This window comes from Peromyscus californicus, unplaced genomic scaffold, assembly GCF_007827085.1.
Source record: "Peromyscus californicus insignis strain IS unplaced genomic scaffold, ASM782708v3 Scaffold_12__1_contigs__length_115047231, whole genome shotgun sequence".
NCBI lineage: Eukaryota > Metazoa > Chordata > Mammalia > Rodentia > Cricetidae > Peromyscus > Peromyscus californicus.
This window is the reverse complement of record NW_026294413.1, coordinates 28,477,426-28,500,350: the sequence shown is the minus strand read 5'-3', so window position 1 is coordinate 28,500,350 and position 22,925 is coordinate 28,477,426. Positions and strand designations below refer to the sequence as shown.

Genomic DNA, 22,925 nt, shown 5'->3' with positions numbered 1-22,925 from the left:
CGTTGTGCAAGTTTAAATCATCAAATGAAATCTTCTCCATCAGCTCTAGGAAAATGCTTCCAACTGAGTAATAGAAGTGTAGAAAGCTTAATCCTGCATTTAGATTTAGTGACACAAAAGATTTGAACTAGAGTCTATGATTCAATGTTTGGCAAAAATCAACATCTTCATATGCGCGTGCTTCAGCTAATGCAGGGCGAAGCTGGGGCAAAAATTCCATCAGCGAGAGAATGCAGCCACTAAGGAAAATCTCTGACTGGGGTCAGTAAATTCTTTGCAAGTCTATTAAAGATTCCTACGTTCCACTTCAATTTATTATAGTGTTTGACACTGTTGACCTCCCACTTTTTAAAGCATTTTTTTTTTTTTTTAAGTTATAGAGCAGTGCAGACTTTCTTATCTCAGCTTTACCTCTTAGTCAGTGACTTCTCTTTCTTTTCCTCCTTGGCCCTTCCTTTGCTGTAAAGTATTATGAACTTCTGGTTTTGCCTTAATTTTAGCTTTTACAAAACCACTCTTTAGCACTGCTTTATGAAATGTGTCCTATGGCTCTAAATTTTACTGTGCTACTGCAATTCCAGTAAGAAAAAAAAAAAAAAAGACCTACTTTTCCATTGGCATTTGACTGTCTTCAAACTAAATTCACAGTGATCCGCCTGAATTTTTTTACATTTACCTTCCCTTGTTTCTAACTGCTATGGCATTAAGGATCTCCAGATGATATGAATGAAGTTTTTTACCATGTCTGAGGAGTATGTGGAGCTCTTGAAATTGAAAGCCCCAAGCTCTGATCACCGATCTGCCAGCCTCCACACACTCCTCACCTCTAGACAAGTAACGGATCCAATGACAAGGACTAACACACCACTTTAATGTTCTTGAAGAAAAAGCATCATTGTTAATATTATGTGCCAATAATTAAAATATGTGTGCTTTTGGATTGAGATTAACTTGATCAAAATTCTGACAGATTCTGTACTCTGGAAGCAGGTAAAATATTTAGTATAAGTCAAGTTTTGTTTCATTATAAAATGGAAGAAATCATAATGATATATATAATGTTTACCTATGAGTATGAATATAAGTAATAAGTATATTCTTGAAATTCACTAATTTAACTATTAAATATATCTATTTAATAATAATATTTAATAAGGTGGAAAACACCACATGATACATGTGGAAACTCAGGATTTCAGATCATAGAATTACATTTTCTTGTACTAGTCATGTATTATCTTCTTATTCATCATGTAAATTTTCATTTCATCAACCTATAGCTGTTTCAAACAATGACAGCTAAAATAGATACTTTTGAAAACATGACAACCTACCCTTCATTTTGTTCTTTGGACCATATTCTGTATGAATAAGCTTTATATTTTATTGTATGTTTATTGTATGTAATCATCCATCCTATTATTAGTAAATGATAAACATAAAATTATAAATAACTTCTCTTGTTATAGACGATTGCCCTAAACTATTGGTGAAAACATATAATAATCTTAGGATTTTCAATACTATCAAACCAAGAATAAAGTTTGAAATTTTCAAATAATTTTTGAAATTAAACTAAAATGATTCCTTTTCCCCCTTTCCCGTTCACTCCTTGAAGTTCTCCCATTTGCTCCCTCCTTGCTTTCTCACAAATTCACTGCCTTTTTAAAATTGTTGTTACGTATATGTGTGTGAGCTTAAATATAGATATATATTATAAATACAACCTTCTCCCTCAGTCTGTTTATGTTTCCCTAAGGTATTATTAGCCTTTTAGAGCTTTCCACTTAAAGCACATGAAACTATGAGACTATTAATAAATTATATACATTCCAAAACATGATATTCTAGATGTGGCTTAGTAATTGTGGCCCTAAAGTTAGAAACTATCATACACTATAAAGATCATTATCTTTGGTTATCTCCAAGATTTTGAAGGTACATTCCTGTTGCCATAGACACCACACATTTCAGACACAAGACTTAAAGCAATCCATCTGGAACTTAAGCAGAAATCTGCTCCATCAGAACTACATCTCATAGTATTTGTCTTACATGTTAAAATACTATTTGAGATGTTCTCTATTTTTAAACAAATATACACAAACTATTAAATGAATTGATGTTCAGAATGAAGTAAATTTAGTCACATTAAATAAGAGTAAAATTAGCCATTAAGAATATAACTAGAATTTTAAGGTAGATTCTATTTAAATGTAGGTTAAGGATAATTTGCACTTGTCATACATATCACATGATGCATTTCTACCAATAATGGCAAGTGTTTGTTAATTAATATCTTATAAATGGCATTTCAATTTCATAGTAATATTTAGAAAATTATTGTGCATAGTAAGTTACTGGCACTCTCAGAGTGACTAAGATTGGGCTTCATATTACACAGATGTTAAATCGTTTTTGGCATGCATGTCCAGGTATTTATCTTTGGTCCATGTGAACAATTTGTATTGATGTCACACTAGAAACTGTGTTAGTTTTTGTGGACTCATTTCTGCAGTCAGTATCTTAGATATATGCATATAGTTAACCAACTATGAATGTGTCTGCATGTGATATGTATATATGACTTACATATATATTGTATACATAATATTAATTGATTTTTTAAATATATAGGAATACTATTGAAGAGACTTCAGTATTTGGGCAATTTATCCTTTCTATGAACTCAATAGTATATGAAATTATCAAGGAAATCTAAATTAAAAATCTTTTTTCTCTTGCTATATTCATGGAATTGGATTCAGTTACTTCATTGATTCTAACATCAAATTATGTGTTATTTGCTTGTAAAACGTGTATTATATTTCCTATATACTTTAGATTGCCTATTTTAATATAATATGTAATATACAAATTATTATAGTGTAACATTTGAAAAATAATGGTGAGAAAATAATATATATGTTCAATTAGTGTAATTTTTGTAGTCTCTTTATATATGTGGTTGCTTGAATCTACAAATATAAAAAATCCAGATTTCTTGAATCAGGTATGGAATCAAGTCCCTATTGAAATTGAAATAATATTCTCATATAAAAATGAAAATAATTATATAACTGAACTATCATATGATCATCAAATCACTGTATTTTTAAATGTAAACTTAATATATATCAATCTTGAACTATAAAATTCCATGTCTAATACATGGAATGGATTTTTTTGTCTCAATTATGCAAACAGTGTATAGAAATATTCTTTTTTAAATATATTTGGCTGTAAGAGCCATGTTGTGTCATAACTTGATGTTTAACAAATGTAAATTTAAGATGTCAGTATCAATTTCATAACTTAAACCAATAATGTATTTCCATAATACCCAAAGTTTTTAAATAAATGATAAAATAAGATATTTAATTTCAAATATGGGACACACTTTCTAAATTATAATTTCTTTAGTATTGTTGTAAGTCAGATGAAAATTACTAATATTATCAATAGTTATTTGTGATGAAGCAATATTATGAAAATATCTACTAAATTCTAAGAGAATGGAAATTTTGCTGAACCTAACATCCATAGTTCATAATACACATTAGAATAACTTTACATTTATGCAGCTATCCTCCTGTGTACTCCAACTGTTTGTTTTATGTGCCTTTAAGGAAGTAATGGAACAACCAATGTTACTTGCCTTAGATTCCCATATAGTCAGATTTTAAAACATAGCCATAATCCTACAACATGTATTCTTCCATGCCCCTGACCCAATTAATGCATCTGTATCATTTGCTGACAAAAGCAAATACAGATTTTGCAACTTTCTAAAATCTATCATAAAAATTGATGCAACATTTATGAATATTGGTTGATAAAAATGATTTTTTTCTGGATCAGTTGGGATAAGCTGGGACCATTGACTCAATCCCTTGTAAAACTCTGTGAAGATTTCTATAAAGTATCCCCTTCCTTCCCTATATGATACTTTCTATGCTCTTCAATATAGTCAAAGTGAAGCCCTCTGGGATGGGCAGACACACAGTCCTGAGATAGACACATACAAAGGTAGAGGAAGACAGAGGGACAGACAGATTCATAAGACATTTTCCAGGTAGGCACAGAATCAGACTAATGCAACATATAGTGTATGGAAGACATTGGAGCATGAAGTAGAGAATTCAAATCTGGACTGGCACTTGGCTACATCGCTCCAAGTGAAAGTGCTTTATTTATTTTCTTAATGCAACATCACTGAATTACTGGGAGCTCAAAGCTGATCACTAAAGTATATAATATACACAGGCATTCAATGTGTTATAAGAATATTTATTTTTAAGTCTTTAGATTCATTTATTTATTAGACATTAAATAATTCAAATATATTGTAAGTTCCTCTCAATGTAAAGTAACAGTACAAAAACTCAAGTTCTCTAAGATATTCTAGTTCCTTATCATTATAATGCTCCAAATTCTGCAGCCTGAACACCAGTTTATGACACTTATGAATGCACAATTCCAATATTGACACTCCCATACCTATGAGCAGGTATCTTTCGATTCCCAACAATCAGGATGACATCACAGAGCTGCTGTTGCTTTAAATAATTCTCCATCTTCCTAAATGATTGCTCAGCATGATGAACAGCTTGATAGAATTCTTCAGAGCTACTGGAATCCAAATCACTTTGAGGTGTCAGTGAATGGTTGGTCGTTGTCAACCTATAAACCACACAGAGAAATGGAAAGATAATGTTTATAAAGTGTCAATAGTGGTCCAGAGAGTTATGTCCTGTTTTACAATTTAGAAAGCTTTATTTAAAGACATCTTCATGGAAATCAAATGAAAGAAATCTTTTTAAAAAGTTATTTTAATAATTTTTTTTTTGTTTTAGGACGCAGTAACTGAATTGAAAAAAAATATTTTTTCTTATCTTAAAAGGTGATTTTAAGATAGATTTTCTGGCCGGGCGATGTTGGCGCATGCCTTTAATCCCAGCACTCGGGAGGCAGGGCCAGGCGGATCTCTGTGAGTTTGACGCCAGCCTGGGCTACCAAGTGAGTTCCAGGAAAAGGCACAAAGCTACACAGGGAAACCCTGTCTCAAAAAATCAAAAAACAAAAAAAAAGATAGATTTTCTGTATCAGAATATCAGGTAAGTAAATCTGAAAAGAGTCAAAGAAATTGTATATTCATTACATATTTATTCTAAAATTTATTGATGTTAAATATTAAAATGTATTTAATTTTTTTGTTATATACCAACTAGAATACTAAGCCTCCATGAAAATAAGAACTCTTTTAATGTTATTGGGCAACACTGGTAAACTTGAAAGACATTACAATAAGAGAAATACCCAAGAACACGAAGGTAACTGTAGTAAATTTTTACTCATATGAAGACTCTAATAAAGAAAACCACATGTAATGTGAAAGTAAAATGATAATGATTAAAGACTAGAGACATGAAGGTGTAAAAAGTGGTGGTGAAAACTGGCCAGTAAATATACAATTACAGTAAAGTAGAAGAATGAAGTTATGTCCTCTGTTATACATGTAAAGGCCATATTCAATGTTTCAAAATATCAGGAGAAAATTTTGAATATTTTGCTTCAAAATGATAAATGTGGACATAATTAATATGCTCATTACCTTGGTTTTAACAATAAATAAGTTATGCATATTAAAGCTTTATATTATGGTTCATAAACTTGTACGATAATGCTTCAATTAAATTATCTTAGCATTATTATTGTACTTTAACTTCTATAATCAATACAAATAAAATTATATTAAACTATGTTTAAAAATAAATTGATCGCAAAACTATCAGTAAATTAAATTTTTTAAGTTGCTAAAAATAAACAAAATAGTTTATGATGCCCAAGATTTTCAACATGACCAAAAATAAATAGGGATGTTGTAAGGGATTAGTTGGAACCCACCTTCCTCAGCACACTAGCAAAACTCTTGTGCAAAATATTACCAATAGAAATGAAAAGTATTCATTAAAAAGCTCATGTATCACAAACAATATTGAGTTAATCGATGAACATATTTTATTTATAGAAAGACAGCTGGTACATCATGAGCAAATACCATATCAACTTAAATTTTATTTCCCATTGAGATTGAGAATGAGATTTAAAGTTCCTTTTCTACGCAATTTGAATGGCAGTCCTTTAGAGCACAACGTGAAGCAAAGTAAAACTATGGTAGGTAGATAAAGTGAATAATTGCTGTTGACTGGAAAAGATATTTCTATGTGCCTAGAACACTCTACAGAATATCAAAGATATATGAAGTCATTGAAATTATGAGTCATCTGTTATGAACATTATTCATCTATTCAATATGACTATTTTCAGAGACTTTTCAAGGCTCCCTTTAAATATTTCAAGTTTTGTTATGCCATGCATTTTTCTTTCAAACAGGAATAAAAGTTGCTAAGTACATGACAAATTTCTCCAACTTACACTTGAAATTTTCAGGATAGTGTGTAGAATTCATCACTCCTGACTAAAATTGAAAATAATAAAGGTAGTCCTAGAGAATGGCTCCAGCTTTATTGGAAGCAGAAGTGGTAAAATGATTCCCTCTAGATCCTTTTATTATAGTTGATCTACAAGTTTAATAAAATGTTTTAGTGTGAAAGTTTTATTCTTACTGATGATTTCATAATTTAATAAATGCCATGACGAAACAATAAGCTGCAAGTCATCCAAGGTTGGTGAGTGCACCATTACTAAATTGGATAAAACAAGTTTGGTTCTTAGTGAGAGTCTAGAATTACTTAAAATAATGGCTGAAATAGAGAGTGAGGGGTTGCATATTTTAAGCCAACATGTACAATATCAAGCAGGCTAAATTATTGAAATAGATGGGTTAGGTGATATTTAGTCCCCACTCCATACTGATGAGCTATTTGTAGTTGACAGTTGTTGGTAGAGGGAAAAATCAGGTTTTTTGTTTGTTTGTTTGTTTGTTTGTTTTCATGTGGACAGAGGTAGATGCTGAGTGTCTGCTCAGTAAGACCCACAAGGGGAATAAAAACTGGACTTAGTGGATTAATTAAATAAAATGCAGGAGGATAGCAAGGATTCTGTTTTGTGGTATGGGAGAACTTGGAGGAAAAATATAGTGTGCATGTGATCATATTTAATTGTATATAAGTATGGAATTCTCCAAATTAAAAAAACAATGAAAAAATGAACAGATAAGCAGAAACTGAATGTCAAGACATTTTTTTTTCCTGAATTTATCTTCTCCTATACTTTTATTTTTCTAAAAATTTTCATGTTTTGATTTCCTCTACACCATGGCTGAAAATAATTCAGTTTCTTCAAGGTCTTTTGATCTGTCAGATAAATGACGATGTTGGTTCAACATGGTTTTCTCTTGTACAATTCTCATAAATCATTTCTTAATCTCAAACTTGGGTAGGATTAATGTACCTCAACCTTCAATCCTGGATGAGATTTATAAATGAGTTTTTCACACCAGAACACCTTTTATTTACTGGATAAGTTTCCTAATTTGATAAATGAGACAAGAATTTTGAAAACACATACTATGTATTTAGTAGTGTTTCCTCTTAATATTAAATAAAAAAATCACTTTGGCCATTTTTTATGTTATACTTGAGAAATTCCTGTTTAGACCTTTAAAACCTTTATGTTTAAATAACAAATTAAAGAATCTTTAATAGAATGATTAAATTCTATTTAATCTCTAATTTTTATCTTTATTATAACTAAGTAACAAAGTTTGGAAATATAATCAATACTATTTTTAAAGTTAGATTACAAACTCATATCAAAATTAGCACATGATATAACCAGCCACCTGAAATATTTAAAATTATAATGGTTCTTGCCCTCATGGACTATGTAAACTATAAATGCAACTTTGTACTTTATTTCACAATCATTTGTCCTGAAAGAACTACTTCATTCATTAACATTCATTAATGTCTTTTTTTGACCCTCCAAAAAAAACCTAAAACCACTAAAAGTTGAGTTCTCTGACTACCTACCTTTTGTTAATTTAACTTTTTTTGAAAATTTCATACATGAGAACTATATTTACACTATTTCTAAATCACTTTGTCCCCATTCCAAGTCCCCTATGTGGTCACCTGCACTCTCTCTCAAATCTACGTCTTCTTCTTCTGTAATTATTATTGTTACAATATATATGTATATGAGTGTGTTTGATATATGTTGCATATACGTGAGTTTCACACACAAATATTTATGTATGTATAGCATTGGTCCCATTAAATGTGTTTAGGCCTAACCACTTGGGTTAAGATAACCTATTGGAAGGTTTATGCCTGAAGAAAAGTAATTGTCAGTCATCAGCAAATATTTCTTACCTGTAAGTCTTAGCTTATGTGAGGAGCCTATGCATATGTATATATACATATATCCCCAAATACATAAGTACAAAATACTCTGTCTTTACAATTACTTGTATGTATGTTTTCAATACTTGGTGGTAATATTGTATTTGTGCACCCCAATAAAACTCATCTGGGGACCAGAGAACAGAGCCAGCCCCCAAATTAGACATAGAGGTCAGGCAATGGTGGCACACACCTTTAATCCCAACACTTGAGATCTCATGCCTTTGCTTAGGAAATACATGGCCTTTATTCCCAGCACTAGGAATAGAAGATGGCAGGGCACAGAAATATATAAGGTGTGAGCAAACAGGAAGTCTTGCTTTGGAGGCTGAGGAGTTTGTAAGGTGAGATTGGTTGTGGCTTGTTCTGTTTCTGATCTTCCAGCTTTCACGCCAATATCTGGCTCTGTTTTTTTGTTATTATTAATAAGATGGTTGAGAAATTCATGTTATATCTGGTGCCCCAATGTTTGTGGAACGAATTCACAAAAAAGACACTTGCCTAGGGCTTTATGGGTCCCAGCTCAAGGCTAAGCAGCACACCTGGAGTCTCCACACCAAGTGGGCTGGAATCCCTAAACAGCTGGATCCAGATGGCTAGATCTTTTACTTATTATCTCCTGGTTGGTTGTGGGTTCTCTCTGGATCCACATCCTGAACTGATACCACACTAAATAGCTGCCTTGAAACCTGCTTGGGCTTCTTTTGTTCTATGCCGAGGACTCAGACTCACATCTGAATCATCACTGTTGGCAAATTTGGTGAGTCAAGTAGGATTTCTTAAAGGGAGAAATTAGTTAAAAGAGAATATTTTTTAACATGTTTACAATGGAGGGAATTTGGTATCTATTTGATAATACATTAGGCAGTCTGAAAATGGAACAATTAAATGAGAGAATAATTAATGTTGATGGGATTTACATAGCATCAGTTATCGATATTATTTGTTTGATCATTTCTGTTTTATCATTAAAAATATTGGTTAATTTTAGTGCCAAGATAAAAGTTTTACAAAAACTTGTTAAAACAAATCATAGAGAAATTCAAACTCAGACAGAAGAATTTAAATGTGAACCTATCTCAGCATTGAATTACATGGTTACAGAGCAACAGCCTAAGGTTTTCAAACAACCAACCTTCATCTATCCAGTAATCATACAGAAACTACTAAATGCTCAAGGCTGTGTATGAGCTAACTGGACTCCAGTGGAAATGTTAGATTTTAGGAAATTTAAAGAAACTATAGTATCATATGGCATGTATTCTCCATTTGTAAAGCAGATGCTAAACTCATGGTCAACTGACTATAGAACTATCCCTCAGGACTGGAAAGATTTGGTTACAGCTGTCCTAGAGACTGGTCCACAATTACAATGGAGAAATTGGTGGAAAGAGGAGGCTAAGACTATAGAACGATGTAGGGCTAAAGGTATGGAAATTTCCAAAGATCAACTTCTTAGAGAAGGTGATTACACTGATATACAATGACAGTCTTTTTATGATGACCGTACCCTAATTTTATGCTGAATGCCTTGAATGCTTGGGATAGAATTGAAGAATTAGGGGAAAAAATTGAGTCATTTACAAAAGTTATACAGGACCCAAAAGAAACCTTCACAGATATCTTAAAAAGGCTATCTTCAGCAGTAAATACAATGATACTAAATTCAGAAGCTAGATAGATAATAATTGAATCTCTGGCTTTTGAAAATGCTAATGTACTATGCAAAAAAGCAATTAAGCCATACTGCTTGAGGGTGATAGAACAGCTATAACAGAGAGAACAAAAAAATCAGGAGAAACCTTAAAGTGCATTTTTTTTGGCAAACTATAAATGGATAAACATCAAAATTAAAAGTATGAATAAATGACATTCACATTGAAGATCTTGTAGACACCAGTGTGTATGTAAGAATAATTGAACCAGAATTAATAAGACAATTTAGCAATTTGTGTTACAAATACTTAGCGTTTTGTATTTTTAAAACAATATGGTGTAAATTTATTATGTTATTTACCATGTTTTGTTTGATTTTTTATCTTTCTATGTTTTATAAATTTTATGGTACACAATTAGCAATTGTGAAAGTTAATACTAATATAACTATAAACCAAATTTAAGTCTTAATGACTAATTCACTATGTAGTGCATAGATAATACTTTACAAATAAATGTGTCTTTAATTCTTTTTGTTTCACACCAAATACAAAGTTTTTAGTTCATATAGAAAAGAATAAGGTAATTGTTACACAATGTAGTCTTTTTCACATCTATCTATACATATAACATAGTAATTAAATTATGCATATTTTGAAAACAATAAATTATCTCTCTCTCATGTTCCATCATCATAAAAGTATTAAATTTTTAAAAGGCTAGAAAAAAGGAGTTTTGTGAAGAAATGAATAGTTTGCCAAGTATTGTAATTTTAAATAGTAAAAGTATAATTCTGTAATCATTAATGAATTGTAATATATTTTTTAAAATAAATATTGATCCACTTTAAGCACATTGACATTTCAAATCTCTTATCAATATGAAAAGAAAGATTAAGATATTGAAAAAGTATAATGGATAAAGTTCATAGGGAAAGAAATAGATGAATAGATAGATGGATAGATAGAGATGATAGGTAGATGATAGATAACAGAAATAAAAAGAGAGACAGGCACATCTGCTAGAGAACAGTAAAACAAAATTCTATAAACTTTTATAGTGTCTTAGATTTTTAAGTTATCTTATGTGCATTTATATACACGCAGTGATGTGTACATGAGTAGAGGTGTCAGCAAAAGCCAGAGCTATTGGATCCCATAACTGGCATTATGTGCTGTGGATATCGCTGGATATAAATAAAGCACTGATTGGCCAGTGACCAGGCAGGAAGTATAGGCAGGACAAGGAGAGAGGAGAATTGAGGAAGGAGGAAGGAAAGGTGGACGAGCTGGAGCCACCGACAAGACAAGGAAGATGTAAAGTACCGGGAAGCCACGAGCCACGTGGCAAAGTAAAGATTAATAGTAATGGGCTGAATATAAGAGTGAGAGCTAGACAATGATAGGCATGAGCTAATGGCCAAGCAGTTTAAATAATGTAAGAGTCTGTGTGTTTGTTTTATAAGTGGGCTCTGGGACTGGCGGGACTTGGTGGTGGGAGCTGGAGAAAAATTCTCCAGCTACAAATGGCGCCCAACGGCTCGAGTTTCCACCTTAAACCTGAGAATATTTAATAACCAATTCTAAACAGAGCCAAAACCAGGTTCCTGCTTCATGTCTCATACGGACAGCTAGACGCTGCAAAATGTGGGTTTGAACTACTGGCGGGTTCCTGACCAGCAGTATGGCGGAAATAAGGCATCTGTCAGCAGCACATTACACTGTGTGGTAGATGTAGTCTTTACTAGTATATATATAAATATATATATATATATATATTTATATATATAAAGAGGTTTCTGGGCTACACGCTACTTTGATAGAAGCATGGACCCACTATTTCTGAGAGTTACGGCTCCCAGAGCTGGCGGAAAATGGACCACCACCATGTTGGGAAGCTAAAGTGGGCAGAGCCAGCAGCCACAGCGCTGTTTCAGTCTTAGAATGCTGCAGTTCAAAGCAATAGGTTCACAATAAGACTGATTCAGATGGAATAGTTTACAATGTATGTAAAATGTACGTAGGCTTAAAAGAGAAAAAAAAAGAAATATATACAGTTATATAAACAAATAGATAGTTTTTAAAAATAAAGTCTTTAAAGAAACATTAAAGGTAATAAGCCACGTAAAGATGGCTATCACACAGAGAATCTGGATTATGTTGTCTTTGATATTCGTAACTAAAGAAAAACATTTGATTGTAAAAGCTGTTGAGTTATGCCAAAATGTAAATTTTAAAGGTACCTTGACTTCAAAATTTGGATATAAGGATATGTTGCTTTAAAAAAGAGTCTCTGCTTTTGTTTCCACAGAAAGCCAGAGGCTATGGATTTGTTCCAGATTAAAATACATCAGGTTTGACCAGCCAAGACCCCCTGAAAGGTCTCCAATGACACCATGGCCCAGATGATCCAACATCCGGAACAGTTTCAGGCAACTGGCTCAGATGATACACCCTCATGGACTACTCCATGATTCTAAAATTTTCTTTATGTCCCCATAAGATACCAGGCCGGAAGTATAGGCGGGACAAGGAGAGAGGAGAATTGAGGAAGGAGGAAGGAAAGGGAGACAAGCTGGAGCCACCGCCAAGACAAGGAAGATGTAAAGTACCGGGAAGCCATGAGCCACGTAGCAAAGTAAAGATTAATAGTAATGGGCTGAATATAAGAGTGAGAGCTAGACAATGATAGGCATGAGCTAATGGCCAAGCAGTTTAAATAATGTAAAATCTGTGTGTTTGTTTTATAAGTGGGCTCTGGGACTGGCGGGACGTGATGGTGGGAGCTGGAGAAAAATTCTCCAGCTACAATTATGGAACGTTGTGAGCTGCTATTTAGGAGCTTAGAACCAAGTTTGGGTTCTCTTGAAGAGGAGCAAATCCTCCTAACTTCTCACTCATCTCTCCAGCCAGGGCCATCTTATTCTTATTTCAAACAAAGACAATAACATAACAAAACAAGAATAAATTAATGACCTAATAGTGAATATGTTTAACATCAGTGACCAAGCATTAAGCTAAGATTGCTAAATTAATTTCCAAGTAGTTGTTTTGGTTTTAGTTTCTCTTTAGCAATCTATCAGGTTCAGTATGGAAGAAAAATACATGAAAGAATAGTCTTATAATATCAAATAATGGGGAAATACATATTAGAATAATTCTTGGTCAGAATCTGAATATATTAAAGACTGAACTGTTTAGTGAAAACTTCAACTCTCTTGAGCCCTACAAACTTAGCATATATTTCAGGAATGCCTATCTCTTCAAATGTTTTTATTTATTTATACTGCTTAAATGTTGCATAATAGGTATGCATAATTTTAATTAAAATTATTAGGCCATAATCAAAAATATTAAAATTCATAAATAAAAAGACTAACAAAAATTGACTTTAAGAATTTAAGTGACTAAAGAGTTACTCATCTAGCACTGCAATATAAAATAGTGGAAATATAATCATTGTATCAGTACTGAAATGTAAGTAAATGTTAAAAGTAAATGTTTAGCCATGTCAAGCACACTGATTTTCAAATACCTTATTAACCCCAAGAGAGAAGCTAAATCTTGGAAATATTATAGTGGATAAAGTTCAAACACCAGGTGTTGATACTTAGATGAGAGAAAAGTGAATATAGTTACTAATTGTGCTTTTGGGTGCAATTTTATTTTATAAGATAATTGGAATGTAAATAAGGCTTTTTATAAGAAGTGTTAAGATATAAACAAATACACAGGTAGGGCAGAAATATTGTAAAAGAGATATTTTGTGAGTTAAAGAAAAATTATATAATTTGGCTGCTTTAGTAGGTTCTGTGGTCTAATATATATATTATATAAACAAGTATAATTTTTAATTCCTTACTACAACACTTATGGAAATAAGTAAGGTATACATTTTCTTTGTATCATAAACATAAGGTTTATTTCCAGTGAAACATTGTATGTGACAGTGCTTTTGTTTTTATGAATTAAATAAAAATCAATACAGTATAATATTTCAATGTCTATTTTTCATTGTCAGCTTGAGTACATCTTGAATTAAAACTCAAGCAGCTGGGTACACCTGCAGGGAATCTGTTAAAATTAAATGATTGAAGACTGACTTTTAATCAAGATCTTTTGTGGTGGGAAGAGCCACCTTATATCTGGGCCACACCTTCTGGGCCCCCAACTATCTGGTGCCAGAATATTTAAGGACATTCAAGGAGAAAAATTGCTCTCTGTTTGCCTGATTGCCCTCACTCTGGCTGGCAAGTTCACTTCTTCACTGGCATTAGAGACTACTTACTATAGGTTCTAACATATACTGAAGAAGAAATGAGGCATCCAATCATTTGGATAAACAATTACTGTATCTTTGAACCTTCCCTTGGTAGACAGCCATTGTTATAGTAGCTGGACTATAGTTTCTAAGCCATTCAATTGAATTGCATAGGTAGATAGAAAGATACATAGATAGATAGATAGATAGATAGATAGATAGATAGATAGGCAGGCAGACAGATAGATTCATGCTATAATTTGTATTTCTCTAGAGAATCCTGACTAACGCAATGCTTTTGTTCCTTACTGAGAGAAGTTCAGTAGCTATTGAAAAAGCAGTTTTGTAAACAGTTGCCAGTGAGCTTAAGGATTAATCCTAGGACTTATGATTAAACCTGGGTTAAGCTTATAAACATTAATTTCTATAGAAAGAAAGTTAGCTATTCCTTCATAGCTTTCTAAAAATTATATAGAAAATTTAAAATCATGCCATTTTTATGTGTATGAATTTTTTAAGGATTATCTCTACATGCTTGTTGCTATTTGAACAATTGTTTTTGGATTGTATTTAAGGACCAATCTACAGAAGGAAACATATGGTTGGTACTGTGTTGTGTGATATTTTGTTTGTGTTCTGACAAATAAAGCTTGCCTGGAGATCAGAGGGTGGAGCAAGCCACTAGTTACTACTACTAACTATTGTTCTCAAGAAATATACTTAACTGCAAAAGTAACTCACAGACTGAGAATCACTCCATGGAAAAGAATCTGCACAGTAAATGGAAGAAGAAAACTACCTGAATGATTATGCTAGTACATTTTAAAGCAATATAGCAAACCAAAGTAACCAGAAGTGGTTGATGAATAAAGCAAACACACTGTCTTCAATAAGATTTCACAGTTCTAAATACACATGCAAATAATGGGGCACAGATTCCATAAAACAAACACTACTGGGCATAAATTATCTGATATATCATGCTAAAATAGTAGGTGATGTCAATACTCTATGATTCAGACAAAATAAAAATCAAGAAAAACACATGAGTGTATGCTAAAGATCCAATGGATTTCTCATATATGTAAAGACTATTTCATCTAAAAGATAAAATTTGTACATCTTTCTCAGCATCCCCATATCCTTCTCTAAAATTCAACTCATTTGGTCGAGTCGATTAAAACTGCAGCAGTTTCACTCAGATTTCATAAGCTTCTCCTGTGTGTTCCAAAAAACTGTTGCATGTCTACCTTAGTGTTTAATATTTAACATAATATTAAATAATACAGCCTCAGTACATTCTGTCTAGCAATATAGATCACAAGAACTGAATATCCTATGAGAAGGCAATGCCATTGTTAAAAAGAAAAGTTTGGTTGTGAATTATTAGACATGCTTCTGTAGAAAATGTTTGAAAGTGTTGATATTAGAACTGATTTTTTGAAAACATTGACATGAGTAGCTATGAGTCACCTTTGTGTTTGTTAGACATTGGGAGTGCACACAATGCAAACAAGGCTTGATTCAAGGTCTGTTCCCCTTCCAGAGAGTTTGAGCTATATAAAAAATACTTCAGCTTATTAAATTTGCATTAATTTATATGGTTATAAGTTAATACTTTTAAAACATAAGTATTATTTAAAAAATATATAAAATTTATATGTTTATAAGTTAATACTATTAAAACATAAGTATAAATTAAAAATTTGATGTAGTTTTTTGGTAATTTGTTCAACTTTGATACACTTTAAATCAGTGTCTATTATTATAGACTGCCTTATGCTATATAGCAAGTAACGATGCTCTTTCAAAAGGGAAGAAGAGTCAGTCACAGTAGTGCATGAATTTAATCCTAGGGCATTCAACGTAGTGGAAGGTAGATGCTTCTCTGCGAGCTTGGGGCTAGCCTGATCTACATAGCAAGTTCTGGGCCATCAAGATCTACAATGTGAGACCTAGTCTAAAATAACATAAACATCTACTAAGAGAAGAGAAACGGTGAGAAATAGAAAGGGGAGATGGAAAGAGGAAGGAAGGAAAGAAGGGTGGAAGGAAGGAAGGAGGTAAAAATGGAGGGAGAGGAGAAAAATAAAAAGAATATTCACTAGAAAGAAAACACAATGAATACTTTACATCACTCTGATAAGTAACCTTAGACTTAATTGGCACTGTTGAATGGTGTTCATTGTTTTCAATGACAATGTACAAATGTAAAATCTTATTTTTTAATAATAAACAACGTTGAGTATATCGGAACATGGTGGCCCATACATTTACTTCTCTATGAGCTCAAAGCCAGCATGGTCTGAAAAGCCAGGGCTACCTGGAGATTCTTCTCAAGTCAATAAATAAATAAATAAATAAATCAAACAAACAAACTACTGGAAGTAGTCTAGTAAAGTTTTCTATATTTTTATGTAAATAAAATCTAAAACATTTAATCAACTGAACAAAGCTCATATGAACTCACAGAGAGTTAGTAGCAAGCATAAGGCTAAAATGGGTCTATTCCAGGCCTTCTACATTTATATTATAGCTTTCAATTTAGTGTTTCTATGAGACTCCTGAGTATTTGAAAAAGCAAGCCACTGATTTTTGTGCCTTTTCTAGTCTTTTTTCCATCTGTTGGGTTGACTTGTCCAACTTCTATGTGATGGTTTTTGTTTTATCTTATTCTATTTCATATTTTGTTATCTTTTCAAGGCTTGTTCTTTTCTAATGAGAGACATAAGGGAATGAATCCTAATGGGAGAGACAGTGGGGAGGAATGTTGAGAAGTACAGGTACGGGGGGGCTGGTGTAGTCAAGATATATTGTAGTCAAGATATATGAAGAAAGGGTCATATTGATTTCCAAAGTGGTTGTACAAGCTTGCATTCCCACCAGCAGTGGAGGAGAGTTCCCCTAGCTCCACATCCTCTCCAGCATAAGGTGTCTTCAGTGTTTTTGATCTCAGCCACTCTGACAGGTGTAAGGTGGTATCTCAGAGTTGTTTTGATTTGCATTTCCCTGATGATTAGAGATGTTGAGCAATTCCTTAAATGTCTTTTAGCCCATTTCTTAATTGGACTGTTGGACATTTTGATGTCTAGCTTCTTGAGTTCCTTATATATTCTGGATATCAGTCCTCTGTCAGATGTGGGGTTGGTGAAGATCTTTTCCCATTCTGTAAGCAGATACCCCCACAACAGACTGCTGGCAATGGTCGAGATACAGCCCGAACTGACCTACTCTGGTGATGGGATGGCCAAACACCCTAATTGTCATGCTAGAAACCCCATCCAACTACTGAGGTATCTGGATACAGAGATCCATGGCTAGGCCCCGGGTGGGTCTCTGGGAGTCCAATTAGCAAGAATGAGGAGGGTTTATATGAGCAAGAATTGTTGAGACCAAGGTTGGATAAAGCACAGGGACAAATAGCCAACAAATGGAAACACATGAACTATGAACCAATGGCTGAGGGGTCACCAACTGGATCAGGCCCTCTGAATGGGTGAGACAGTTGATTGGCTTGATCTGTTTGGGAGACATCCAGGCAGTGGGACCAGGTCCTGTGCTCACTGCATGAATTGGCTGTTTGAAACCTGGGGCCTATGCAGGATTGCTTGGCTCGGCCTGGGAGGTGGGGACTGGACCTGCATGGACTGAGTCTACCAGGTTGATCTCAGTCCACAGGGGAGGCTTTGCCCTGGAGGAGGTGGGAATGGGGGGTGGGCTGGGGGGAAGGTGAGGGGGGGCATAGGGGGGAGAACAAGGGAATCCATGGCTGATATGTAGAACTGAATTGTATTGCAAAATAAAAATACAAATTAAAAAAAAAAGATATATGAAGAAGGAATCTATTTTCAAAAAAATGGAAAATAAAAAAATAAAATTTATGCTAGTAAAAACAAAAGAGAAAGTTAGAGTGCTGATTAAGGAATAGATTAAGAAAGGATAAACTAATAAAAAAGCGGCTTGTAAAACTCAAAAGTACAATAAATGAAACAAAATAATAGGGATTTAAGTGGAGTTACAGAAAACTGGGATTAATAGAATAGTGGGTCAGGAAAACAGAAATAAGAAAATTGTAAATGAAACACAGACTTAAGGACATTTAGAAAACACCATGTAGTCTAACAAGTCTAATTGAATCCTATGAGACAAAGTAAGAGTTGATTTAGCAGAGAAATTACTTAAAGAAAGTATAATAAGTTCCTATCCAAATTTAAGTAATACTTAAATGTATAGAATGAAAACTTAAATGAGCTTCACTGTATTCATGCAAAGAAATAATGTGAGGATCATACAAGTCATTAAAAGAAGAAATACAAATAAAAATAAGCAGATAATACTTTTTATAATTCAAACAAGTGAATATTAAATAGGTAATCTTAAGTATTTATATTAAATATATATTCATATAAAATCATGATCAAAATAATATAGCAAGTGTTGACCTATGAATTATACATAAGTATTGTTCTAAACAACATGAAATGATTATACAAACCAATAGTTAAAGAATAATAATAATAAGGTTATCTTGAGACTCAGAAAAATTATTTTAATCCATAAAGATAGTAACTAAATTTCAAGCAATAAAGAAAGGTGTGGAGAAAAGAGAATCCTATGTCCACAAGAGATAAGCATTCAAGGATCCAAAAGGCCTAGAAAAGAATAATGAAAGTGTAAGATGATAATACATTGAATTTATTAGAAGAGAAATTACTTTTTTATGTTAAATTTAATAAAACATGGTATGTTTTATAGAATATTTTGCATTGTGATGTCAAAGTATTTGATTAGTTTTTCATGTTATATACTTCCCCCATTCAAGATTCTTCTTAAAATTAAAAACAGAAGGTATATGAAAAGCAATGTGCTTATTTTTGTTTAGCTCTGTTCTCCCAAGTGCATGCTGTTGAAACAGTATTAATTATTTTATATTTGTTGATTTTTCTTAGACAAAGATAGTACAGAAAATAACCCCTATTAATATTTTATGAAATTTGTGCAACATAGAAACTTCAGAAACACCCATTTCAAGTGCATAGCCACTAAAAGGCAGGATGTGAGAAAATCAGATAAGTGTTAAGAAAGTTTATAGACCGGGAAAGGTGGAAAATTTTGTCCTAATCAAATGAGGAGCTCCTTGTTCACATGAAATACCTCTGACAGCAGGTTGAAAAAGAACTAGAGGTTTTTTTTGTTTGTTTGTTTGTTTTTAGTTTAGAGTCCACAAAATACTGTGGTGAGGTAGATAAGAAAGTGGGAGTAGAAAATGAAGACAGTCTCAAAGGACAAGGGGGTTGCTGCACATATTTTTGTTTAATTTGTGTCTATTAAGTAAACCATAAAATTCTATGATACCCAAATCATGATGTTATCTCTTTCTCTTGGTCTTTCTGTGCTTGTGGAAATGCCCTTAGAGGATAACATCTTTACTGCATAGGATGGCAGTCTCTTCTGAGAGCAATCAAAGGATACTTTGTTGTCATTTCATGCCCTCAAAAGGCCTTTGCATTTTTCTCATTATTGGTTATTCAGGCAAACACTAAATTAACACTGTTTCCAGATAACTTTTAGATATCTACAAAGACCTCATATGACTTTTGAAAAACTTTCCAATCCTCTTTTTTTTCTTAATAAATATTCTATTCATTTTACATACCAACCACAGATCCCCCTCTCCTCCCTCCTCCCACCCCCCAGGCTTCCTTTCCAACCCTCCCCCATTCCCACCTCCTCCAAGGCAAGGTATACACAATGGAGTACTACTCAGCAGTAAAAACAATGATATCATGAAATTTACAAGCAAACAGATGGAACTAGAAAATATCCTGAGTGGGGTAACTCAGACTCAGAAAGACAAACATGGTATGTACTCACTCATAAGTGGATACTAGATGTAAAGCAAAGGATAACCAGACTACAACCCACAGCTCCAGAAAAGCTAGGAAACAAGGAAGATCTTTCCATATCTTTTAAATTCATCAATGTATTTACTTACAAGGCCGTGTGTGTGTGTGTGTGTGTGTGTGTGTGTGTGTGTGTGTGTGTGTGTGTAAAATGTGTGAGCAGGCATACTTTGTTGTGTATATATATAGGTCAGAGAACAAACCAGGGTCCTCATCAGCCACCTTGTATGTGCATGGTCTCTTGATTTTCACCTTTGAGCATGCCATACCAGCTGGCCTGTACATATCTGTGGATATCCAATGAATGATGTTGCCCTGTACTCTAGGGATTTAAACTCATCTTCACACTGGAAGCATTTTATCTGTGTATCCTAACTTTTCTATCTGAATCATATATTTTAACATTTATTCTATCAGTGTGTTATATAATTGAACCATGAGATTACACTTGTAATATAAATAATTGATTTTAACACATTTCTTAAATTTTTTGTTTGTTAATTTGAAAACCAATCATTTCATCTCCTTTTAATTTATGTGTCTGTGTGTGGTCTAGCATATAACATTTCCCTATGGAAGCCAGAAGGTGTCAGATACCCTGGATCTGTAGTTACAGGTAGATATAAATAAATAGCCCTAGTTTAGTGATAGCCATTGAACTCTGGTCTCCTGGAAGAACAGGAAGTTATTTTAATGATCGAGTCATCTTTACGGCCCCAATTATAAGCTAATATTTTTACTGAGTATTTTTGCATTGCTATTCAATAATATTCATCTATATTTTTGTTTCTCTTATTTTTTTCTACTCTGAGTATCAGGGAGAATTTTGCCTTATAAAATTAGTTTGCAATTATTCCCTTTTTCTAATTATTTTTGAGGAATTTGAGAAGTACTGGTTTCTGTTGTTTTGTGAATGTTGGGCAGGCTCTGATTGTGAAGTCATTGGAACCAGGACTTCAATATATTCAATTTAGTGTGAAAATTATTTGAAATATTACCCTGTGACAATTTGCTTGATGGTGTAGTCATGGAAAGTTAGTCTTTATCAATTTTAGAGTGAAGAACACAGAGTTAAAAATCAACGAATAATAAAGACACATGTTAGTGTTCAGCATTATTGTTGTGTTGATGTACAGTCTGCTGACACATGGCATTTTCAAGTTTCTTTACTATTAAGTTGTTCTTTAGTAACCTGTGACAATGTTAATTTTTTTCGGTAATTTTACAAGCAATCAAAGCCAAGAAATCCTTCCATCACAATAGGCAGTGAACATTCCTTTTAGGGGTTGAATGTTAAATATAATAGATTCAAAGTAATACCACCATAAACCCAAAGGTTTATTTGTCCCTTCCAAATACTAAGAAGATGAGATCCTTCTCAGCTTCCAAGATTAAGCATGTTCAAGATGGTAAGACAAAGGACAACTGAATCCATCAACTCTGTTGCACACGTGGCAAGTTTAACAACACTTAGGACACTATGATTCTGTTATATTGACTCATCTGTAAGTGAATTCCTTCACCATTAGTGTGGTGATTTGATTGAAAATGCCCCTAAAGGGAGTGGCACTAATGGAAAGTGTGGTTTTGTTGGAGTAAGTGTGTCCTTATTGGAGAAAGTGTGTCACTGTGGTGGTGGACTTTTAGGTCTTATATATGCTCAAGCCATGCACAGTGAGACAAACTACTTCCTGTTGCCTGCAAGATGTAGGACTCTCATTTCCTTCTCCAGCACCATGTCTACCTTCACACTGCCATATTCTAATATTATGATAATGGACTGTAAACTATTCACCCTAATTAAATGTTTTGCTTTATATATGCTGCCATGATCATGATGTCTCTTCACAGGAATGGAAGTAACTAAGACAATTGCTTTATTTTTCATCCAGTAACAGGAAATTATTCTCTACAATTGATGAATGAAAATGCCTATACTTAGACACATTTGTTAATACTTTGCATAGCTCAAACAAAACAGTCATGTGCAAAAACAGTTTGTAGATATATTGAAACTGAAAGTCTTCTCTGCAGAATTATTTCAATATGCACAAATACTGCATTTCAAATGAGAACTTTGATAAGCTTCAGAACTTTATAATGAGTTGCATTATTATAAAAACATCAACTTAAATCATCTTTGAATAAATTTCTCTTCACAGATTTTTCTTTTTAATGTATTATTTATCAGTTTTCTCACTAGAATTTATTATTTTAATTTCTTGACATTCACTAAGTAATACATAAGATAATCTTTCTTTAAAGTATTGTTGTGATCTACCTTTGCAATTCAAATAATGCATGTATGCTGACTATAGTCGTAAGAAGAAATAAGCTTAAACTGGAAGCAAAGTAAAAATATCAAAAGAAACATCGATTTCAGAATGTATTTACAAATTATACTTAAATAATTGCAAACAAACCCATAAATAGGAAACTGAAAGGTCATCATATATATACATATACGTATACATGCAAATATAAGACACAAGGCTCAACAATGAATCCCTTTGTATTTACTGGGAAAACAAAACACTTTTTATATTCAGAAACAAAGAATGACAAAAAGAATTTGTGTTTAATTCACAACTGTTAATTAGGGCACCGGTAAAAAAAGAGACAAAATTTAAAAATTGGTGCTAGACAGATTTTGAAAGAAAAGTGATAGAAATAAATCAAGTGAGGAATGGGTTTTAAGACAAATTGAATTCATTAAAGGACAGAGAAGGCTTTAGAA

The 22,925-nt window shown here is 32.9% G+C and overlaps 1 protein-coding gene across 1 annotated transcript in view; it reads right to left on the bottom strand.

Moving 5' to 3' along the window:
• The window catches only part of Klhl1 (kelch like family member 1), a 335,255-nt gene that overhangs the window by 215,007 nt on the left and 97,323 nt on the right, over positions 1 to 22,925 (bottom strand). Inside the window, exon 2 of the mRNA XM_052732608.1 lies at positions 4,501 to 4,683. Coding sequence (XP_052588568.1) covers positions 4,501 to 4,683 — 183 coding nt within the window. The remainder of the gene's footprint in view (positions 1 to 4,500; positions 4,684 to 22,925) is intronic.